Below are 9,897 nucleotides of genomic sequence, written 5' to 3' on the forward strand. Positions count from 1 at the left end.
TCGGGTTGAACGGATTACCAAAACATGGAGTCATTTTGCCGGCACTAGAAGGGGGAAGTGCACTGCAAATTTACACTATGATCATTCTTCAGAACTGTCCTCAGAGACAGTTAGAACCATGGATATTTCTCTAAGTTCTTGTGTTATAGCAATTTCAAATCACCAAGGGGTGAGGGGGGTAATGCCACCATTGGCTCCAGAAGAAGGATTTAACATTTCAAAGATAAGTAAATAATCGTAACTCGTTCACATAGTTGTCTAATTCGACATCAAAACGCCATTGTTGGACATACATACATGAAGAGAAAAGAAATAGCATATGAGTAGTATATTGGTGTTCTCTTTGTCTGCTTGCAACTCTTCTAACACTCCAAGAGGTTACAGAATGAATCCAATGCACCATAAAATGCAAGAAAAAGGCGAATACAAGACAAATATTGTGTAAGATTTACATAATCGAAAATGGAATGGAATGGAATGGAAAGGAAAAAAGAAATGCACAACAGAGCAAATACGGTATGCACAACTTAGACAGGGGATCACAGTAAACGAGCAGCTCTCCACGAATAGCATTCCTCTGATACTTCTTTACAGTGGTACCATATAGAAAATTGGATGGATCCGTCCTTTAAGATTTACATGAAATCTTGTCCAGGCCTTAGATATAGCAATCTCCTTGCAGGTGCAGGAGGTGCCAGTCCGGGGATATCCCTTATATCCTTGTTGTGAGGATTCACAATCTGAAAACACAAGAACAGAGAAATTCAGCAGTAAAACACAGTATCTACATGTAGTCAAGTAAACGCTTAAAAGATTGCAGAGTTCTAGGCAGAAAGTGGCTAAGAGTACTCAGAGCTTGAAGATATCACCCCCTACAAGCAACACTTGTGTAGTAGATATGAGCTCTTTTATGCATCAACATATACTCTTGAGTTGAAAGACGCAGCAAAGATATCTATGATATGTTTGTTATTTTGTTGAGAAGGTAACATATTAGCATATAGATATAAAGTTGGACTTCCGCTTCAAAACTGTGGGAGTCCCCCATAATTATATGATATGTTTATTTACTTAAACTAATCCATGGTATGAGAAACTACCTTCACAACAATTATGGCAACTACACCACAGACAATGAGGAAGAGGAAAAGCATGATGCATTTATCCGTGGCAACCTGAAAAAGTTGGGAGCTAGATTAATTAATAAAAAAAGATGAAAGAACACAAAACACTTAAATATGGGGATTTTACAACATACCTGCCGTCCAATTTCCTTGACAAGCTGGGAAGCTTTTTTAATGGAGAAGTGAATTGTGTCAAGCTCGTTGACAACACGACCCATTTGATCAGTCTACATAACAAAGAGACTACAAAAAATTAGATGGATATTCTAAGACAAAACAAATCAAAGGAGATGAATAATTGCAATGATACTCACTTGGCCTTTCAAGGTAGAAGCAGTTTGTGTTCCCACTTCAATTGTTTGGTGAACAACCTACAGAGTAGAAATAAGCTTAAGATACGGATGGTAGATATGCTGAAACAACGTTAAAATGAACTACTGAACCTGTTTGGAGCGTTCAATGGCTTGATCAGTTTCATCCATTGTCTTATTTCCAGCACTGATGAGCTCCTGATTTGACATTTCTGCAAGAAGATTAAAATGAATGAGAAGACCAGTATAGCGAGTCCACAAGTAGCTTAGATGCATTCTCAGTTCAGATTCTTCTCTACAACTAAGGAACGTGAAATTGGAATCCTCAGTAATCATGAATCAACAGGCGCAGTGAGTTTATACCCTCGGCCCTTTGTTCTTTTAAGTCATGGATTTAAGGAACAAATGTAGTTGAATGAACAGCAGGTGGATTACACATTCAAGAGTGCCCAAATATGTGTTTTTTAGGGTCACTAGTATAACATAAAGCCATGCATATTAAGATCGACACTGGGAAATCTAACAAAAATAACTTCAAAGAAATGCTTCCATCTGAAAGTTCAAGAATAATTGGAAAAGAGAAGCTGGGAAAACAGAGTCAGAACTCAGAACCTTACAAATATGCTCCCTAGAATAATTGGAAAATAAATGTTTCCATCTGAAAATCTAAGAATAATAGGTTATTGTTCCAACCTGATGCCATCTGAGCGTTTTCCTCCGCTGTTGGATCACTTCCACCTGCTCCCATATCAAATAGTTCAACCCTCTTATTGCCAAGACTGCTCATATACCTGCATCCCAGCCAATTGAATGAGGTAACAAAAACCAAACGTTTATTTATCAAAGAACCTGAACAAACTAGATAATGAAGGAGCAACATCAGGTTTTAGGAACTCTTTTCTTGAGACTAATTTAGATTTCATTAGCCATATTTCTCTTTAACTTTCTAAATACTTCTTTAAAATGTGGATTCATAGTACTTTTGTATAGTTTCCCAATGAAAGAAATTTTCTTCTCAAGAAGTCAATCCAATTGATGTCAGAAACAAATCCCAAAATTTGACGGTTTTATCTTCGTGGACGAGCCATGTCATTCATTTTTTGTGGAAGGAGTGACTTTATTGAGTAGAGAGGGCCTATTGATGTATAAGGGATTGCAGCCTTGAGTCGGCGCTTGTGTATACACATTATATAATTCGCAAACAAAGCCATGCAAATGTAAAAGTTCATTAACATATCCAACTTCCAAACATTTTACACAACATGTGAAACAGCATGCAAGTTGAGACAAAAGAGAAGAAAATTTTCTGGGAGCAGAAACCAGAGTGGAAAAAAGAATAAATTTGTTGAGAACTCACGTTTTTCTCAAGGCCACATATGAGTTTAGCTCTTTGATCTGCAAAATTAAAAAAAATTAGAGCAGTGTTCCACAGAACTGGTATGTGTAATATTAGTATAGTGAATCGACCAAACAAATGTGTAGTCTCGCAAAGGCAGTGCCCAAAATTCATATCAGCCACCCACATATCTTGATCACTTTGCAACAGCCTCTTTATGTATATCCAAAGTGGAATAGTGAAGTTTGCAATTGATAAAAAAGGCACACACCAAAAGACAATAACATGATGGTTTTGAAGTATATGTATAGGATCCGTTGTCTCTGTGTTATATGGATCACAGAAAGCTTGATGGTAAAGCAAAACATGGAAAACAAGAAGGAAATGAGAGTGACACCAAAGCTGCAAATTGCAATGCCAATTAGAAACTCATTTCTCATCGAGTAGCCCTATTATTGAAAGTTAAGTTACACAAAACATCACAAAAATTGTTTCTCTTTCAAAGGTAATGGACACTTATATTTACAACGGCAGTGTCATCATGCAGTGCACGGGAAGGGAAATGGATGAAAAGAAGTTAGCACAGGTTCACAGAATAAACTAAGATAACCATCATTGGAGTACATGTGCTGCTTACCACTTCAAGCTCAATTGAGATCCCCAATAAACCCCTTTTCTTAATAAGAGATCCAACTTACCATTGATTGCTTCTCATCATTGAGTTGTTTGTTGACCTCAGGAGGACTTTTACTCTCCTCATCTTTAATCTCACGATCAAACTCTTTAACTAACCTAAAAGAAGAATGGGAAAGTAAAAGTATTAACAATCACCCTAACATGGAAACTAATTATTCACTACCCAAGAGATAATTCACGAACCACCATTATTTCTGATGAGAGAGTACACACTCTAAGTCTAATAACAATATTAAATAGAAATAAGAAGTTGAAAACAGCAGTTTAAATTCAAGACCAAATAAATACTATAATTACTTTTGATCAAGATAAATACTACTACAATTTATTTTGGTAGGTATTGAGGACTTTTATTCGGCTGAGACATAAATCCAGTATTCTAATAGCTGGAATTCCTGATATACATTTTGAAGGATCAAATGTAAATTTTCAAAAAAAAAATGGAAGGACCAAACATTTCACCGGTAAAACGTGTGTATTTCCAGCTATAAAAGTATGAAATTAGGTAAAAGATAAAAAAAAATTGTTACCTTTTACACTCTCTCATCTTTCCAGTAAGTTCTTCCAACTGTTTACTCTGTCTATTGGAATCTTTGATCTTATCCAGCTTTTGAAATCCATTTCTGAGGAAACACAGAAAAAGATGTGCAAATTAGTGTACATTTCATGAAAAGAAATGATTAAGGACATGCACATGCATGCTTGTTAAGGAACCGAAATGTTATACGGAAGAGAAGAGCACCACAAAGCACTTCCCAGTATAGAGACAGAATCACAGAAAAGAAGTTTTGATATAGATAATGAACGACATGCTGCAAAAGTAACAACTACTACTGCTATGCCTTAATGTCAAGCTAGAACAGGTCGGTACCATGGCTAAAACAAACGAGTTAACTAACATATCTTTGCAGATCTTATTCCAACCTTTCTCGATCCATTAAACTAATGTATTTGTTTCAAGTAAAGATGCAGAAACAAATAGCAATTTGTTTTTTTACACTGCAAAGTGCTGCACAACTGTGGGACATTTTTCCAGCTATGATAGGTTTGAGTTCGACAATGCCAAGAAGAACTCTGGATTTTTTGTAAAGCTGGCATAAAAGTGGAAGAATAACAGAACAGAAAAGAAGATAGGTCATAATACCGGCCTGTATATGGAGGACTATATGGACAGAGAGGAACTCACGATGTTTTAAAGATAAGAGAAACTCAATCCAGAATATACAATTAAATTGTATCATGTTGTTTCATTTTTGGTGAAAACAAGAGCATATAGATGACACTGAGTCCCTATTACAAGTACTAGAGTGCCCGTAAGGAAGAATACTTTTGGTAATCTTATATCTCCGTGAATATGGCTCACACAGCCTTTTGTGCATTTAAGGATATAAAAGTTGTTACCATTTTTTTAAAAAATGTATTGTTTCCAAGTACATCCACAACCTAAAAGTGTGATTTAGTGGTCAATGAGGTGGGAGGAGAACCAATGAGATCTAAAATTCAAATCTCGATGGAGGCAAAAAAACACTAGGTGATCGCACTTGCCTAAGCCTTGGTGGGCGAAGTTACCCACTACCTATGATGGTAGGAGCTAGCAAGTACTCAGTCGAATAGATGAGGTGAGCGCAAGTTGGCTCACACACCACCGTCATTAAGAAAAAATACATCCTTTTTATTAATAAGAAGAAGGCGCTTTCCGCTCTGAGGTTGATAAACTAGTTTGTACATGAGCTAGTGTTGGGGGGGAAATGTACATTGTTTAGTGCATTATATAATGATCTAGAAAATTTCAATTAGGCATGTATTCATAGTCATATAAATCTTTCAATATTTTACCATTTATCATATCAACCTTCAATATTTTACTACTTTAACCATAGCTACGACAAGCACTATAATGGACAGAGAAGAAAATAATACTTATGGACAAAATGGATGACATACGAAAGCATTAAATTCGGGATATCACAATAATCTATAGTGTGTTATTGTTCCAAAGTACAGCACTTCGTAAACGGACCAGTTTATCCATTAAGATGGTTCATTTAGCAATAGCCATCAAAGAACATAGTCAATTAACTTAGGTCCTTATATTCTGAATGCATAAGCTTATTTTTTTTTTTGATTTGCACCGGGTGTCCGAGTCTCTTTGAGCCCCGACTAATCCCGAGGGTGCACAGGCCCTCGGCAAGGAGTTTCCCGCAAGTGCACCACGGTTAATTTAGGTTTTACCCAGTCCGATGGCCCTCAGAAATTGTTTGCACCCAGTGGGTTTCGAACTTGAGACCTTGAAAGGGAGCAAACCCCAAGGCTCAAGTCAATTGCCAGCAGGCCAACCCCTGAGGGTTATTTGACTAGCTAAGCTTATTTGACTAGCTAAAATGGTAAAAGGGGCTCCGACAGCATGAGCAGTAACTCGATAGTCATTGGTCACAAAAAAGAGTTTAAGCTACTATAACAACTTAGCAGATTGGCTAACCAACAAAAATAATGACACGGAGGATAATGAATCCATGATTGAAATTCATGAAATCTTACAAGACATCTACCCAGAGCTCCGCCATGAACTAACTTAAATTTCTACTGAAACCCCCACCTCATCCAACTTCAAATCAATCAATTAACTAACTCTCAGTGAAACTAGTCGGGATAAGCTACACAAAATCCTCTATATCGTGATTAGACTATGTGTAGTCTCATTATCAATTTATGCAACACTCTTGCTTTATCCAAGCTCTGCGCTTTCACACATGCACGTAGGCATAATTCCACCCGCAACTTCAAATCAATTAATGCACTAAACCTCAATCCCAAATTAGACGGGTCAGCAATATAAATTCTGTCATAATTAGAATATTATTTTGGTCTAACTGTTCACGTACCACCACCATCTTCCTTTAGCCAAGTTCTATGCTTTTGAACATGCACGTCAGTGAAGACCAAAATAGGAAAAATAATACAAAATTCCAGCCATCCATGTTTTTTCGGAGTAGCTATTCCGCATACAAGAGTGAGGCTACTTTCATTTCATCGTTGAGTTGAATCATACGAATAAAAACAATTAAACTCAAAGCTTATCCCACAAAGAAAAGACAATCATATTTCATCATATCCAATAATATCTCAATTAACTACTCTATACTACACTACAAGCCTCAAAAAACTCAAAGATTCCATTTTTATCTCTAGTACAACAAACAACACTTATAACAACTATGACTCAATCCCAAACTTAATGAAATTGGCTGTACAAATGCTCAATACCCTTCCCGATTCATTCGAGGCCCTATCATTCCAATTTACACATCTAAACATAAACAATGCACATCAAAAAGAGCCAAAAAAACTGCAATTATTCATTAAATTGTGACAATAAAGACGAGAAAATTACGCTAGAGCTCGGAAATTATCCCGAATCTCTCCATGGATCTGTTCCATTTGTGGGTTCATTTGTAAGTCCAAATTCGCCATTTTTTGAGCAATCGTTATCCCCTTTTTTCTCTTCTTTTTCCTTCACCGCCGGTTAGAACCCAAACAAATTCTTCACCGGCAAATCAAATTACAAACACCCAACTCCCCAAAACTCAAAAATTCACAGAATTCATCCCATTTTACACCAAAAAAACTGAAATCGAAAACTGAGGGTTCTAAAGATGGAAAGATTGAGATTTTATGGGGTTTTTTTGACAAGGAACAAAACCCAAAGAGGGGAAAATTCGATTTGGGATGGTTTTTAGGGTTCTTGAAGAGGAAAAAGGGGAAAAGAGAATTAATTTTAATTTGTGTTGTTTGGTATTAAGCAAAAATAATGATGGAAATACAGGCTGCCAATGGTCACTTTTTTCTGTTTGTTTTCTCTTTTCTCTTTCTTGTCAATGAGGTGTTGTGCACATGACACCCTTGCATATTAGTTTGCTAACATAACTTTGGTTTTATAACCGCGGTGTTCGGGTCTGCTTGTTAATTTCACGGTCCTATGATATTATTTCTATTGACGAAAGTTAGGTCTGCTTGTGAGTTTTACCGTCCTATGATATTATTTCTGTTATCGACGAAAGTTGAGATGAAATGGTAAGTAAATCTTAATTGTTAAGTTTTGAGTCTGAATATTAGGTATAAAGTCATCTTAATTAAGAAATATTTTACATTTTATCTCTAATATGAAACTTCCACATGAGTTGGAAATTTCTCAATGTGGGACTTTCTCGCTAAAATGTATACCACTTATATTATTAGTTTCAGTTGGACTTAGCTTTTGTTTAAACATATGACATAAAGTAATGATATCACATGTAATTTGGGATCGTAACTTGAATCTTCATATTATGATCTCAGTTTTTTTTTAATGTGAAGCTTGATTTATAAGTTCATATTTTTTTAAAAAAAACTCAACACTTTGACATGAAGGGAATTTGTATACCATGAGATTGATTAATGAATCTTTATAAAATTATATGTGTTTGAACATTTATAATCATAAACATTTATTTATAAAAGAAATATGAAAATATGTTATTTATCAATATAATGTCTAAGATATTTTGATATTTTATTATGAACTATAATCTGTTCATTTGCTTAAGATCATATAAGAATTGAATTTTGGGGGAAAATGTCTTCAATACAAAATTATAGTTATTTCAACAATTCAAAGTGGGGTCAAACTAAGAAATGAATTAACATTATTATAACTACTACCTATAGCTTTCAAGAGACATTATTTCATTACTGTTAACAAGTCCATTATTGCAATATTTTTCAATGACTATTTTCTTTTTAAAATTGTTGTTCGTCCTTAATTATTCTAGTTCAACAACAATAGCATATTCAACGTAATTTCATAAAATAGAATTTAGGAAAGGTAGAATTATACGCATATAAAATTATCTAAGAAGTAGAAAAGTTATTTTTGATAAATCTTTTATCTTAAAAGGCAATTCCAATTATCATGTATTAGTTATATTTTTGGATATTAATTAAGTTTGAATAGTGTTAATATAAAAATGAAATAACTAATTCTATATAGGCATAATACATAAACATGACCCTTAACTTGGATTCAACGGATAATTATGTCCTCCATCTTTGAGTGTGCACAAGTAGACCCTTAAACTTGTATAAAATTGAATAAGTAGACACATGCGTCATACATGACATAATACATGTATGACGCCACGTAGGACACAAATTTTTCATGTAGGGTGTCATGTAGGACGAATGTGTCTATTTGTTCAATTTTATACAAGTTTAAGTGTGCACACCCAAAGTTAAAAGTCATAGTTGTCAGCTGACGCCAAGTTAAGGATCATGTTTATGTATCATGCCTTCTATATAATATTCTTATTTATTCCATCCCAATAACCAAATGCAACACCTTATTTGGATGGTTATTATATGTTGTACTGTTACTCTGTTAGCTTCAGTATATTATTTATTTTGATTGTTACTTAAATTTTATTGTCTCGTATTATTTAAATTCATCGTTAGGTAACAATGAAAAAATTCATTTTGTATAACGATCGATTTGGTATGATCATGTCGTTACCTTAATATTTTCTTCTTATTTTGTCTTTACTTATTCTTTAATAGTTCTATTTTAGCATTTCACCTATCTTTTCTTAGTAGCTCTACCCCGTACCCCAATTTCTTATAGGTTGTATCATTCGAAATTATAATTGTATAACATTATCTAACAACGGGTGAGTTGATTGAATACGAATAGTCGACCAAGATTCAGAATTAAATCTCTAAGGCAAAAAAGTATAAGACGAAAAATAGTTTGTTGATCAGCTGAAAATGCTACCAAAGCGAATAAGGAATAAAACGCATTCGACGAATGCGATTTATGAACAAAATTGAAATTTACAAAGATACAGTTCAACATAAAATGATACGTCACATATTTTAATATATAATATTATGTAACATTATCTATGGAAATTCATACTATTTTATTAGGTTACATATAAATTCTCTTGACATATTTTATATTTTTTTTGCTTTCATTCTAAATATACTCTTTATGTATGTGTATAGTCATATATAATAAGTGTATATCTATATCTATTTTTTTTAAATCATGAATTCCCCAACTTAAATCTTAAGTTACTATTATACCCCTAATTAAAAAAACCTCCTAACTTAAGTCTTAAATTGCTATAATACTCCCAGCTAAAAACATTCATTTATATCTACATGAGTTATACAAAAGAAGCAATATATATTTTCAATATCTATTATTATCTTCTCACCCCATTCAGTCTTTATGACAGATAGTTTAGTGTACGCTCGATTGTCAATAGTTTGAGAGAGTTAGTCTGAGAAATTCTTATTCATTAGACTTTTCGATGCGAGGTCAAATTTCCTCAATGTGGTTCTTTAGTACAAATTCAATTTTAGTTGTGTCATAATACAAATATATATATATATA

At 34.1% G+C, this 9,897-nt stretch overlaps 1 protein-coding gene across 1 annotated transcript; it reads right to left on the reverse strand.

Moving 5' to 3' along the window:
• Positions 1-208: 208 nt before the first annotated feature.
• Positions 209-7,345, reverse strand: LOC102592689 (novel plant SNARE 13-like). Its single transcript, XM_006349802.2, has 10 exons — positions 6,859-7,345; positions 3,998-4,090; positions 3,470-3,563; positions 2,793-2,830; positions 2,129-2,226; positions 1,568-1,647; positions 1,439-1,495; positions 1,259-1,351; positions 1,101-1,175; positions 209-740 (listed from the first exon to the last, which is right to left on the reverse strand). Exons 1-10 carry the CDS (start codon positions 6,936-6,938, stop codon positions 636-638), a joined length of 813 nt encoding a protein of 270 aa, XP_006349864.1. The 5' UTR covers positions 6,939-7,345; the 3' UTR covers positions 209-635.
• Positions 7,346-9,897: the final 2,552 nt, after the last annotated feature.

This window comes from Solanum tuberosum, unplaced genomic scaffold, assembly GCF_000226075.1.
Source record: "Solanum tuberosum cultivar DM 1-3 516 R44 unplaced genomic scaffold, SolTub_3.0 scf00114, whole genome shotgun sequence".
NCBI classification, from domain to species: Eukaryota; Viridiplantae; Streptophyta; class Magnoliopsida; order Solanales; family Solanaceae; genus Solanum; species Solanum tuberosum.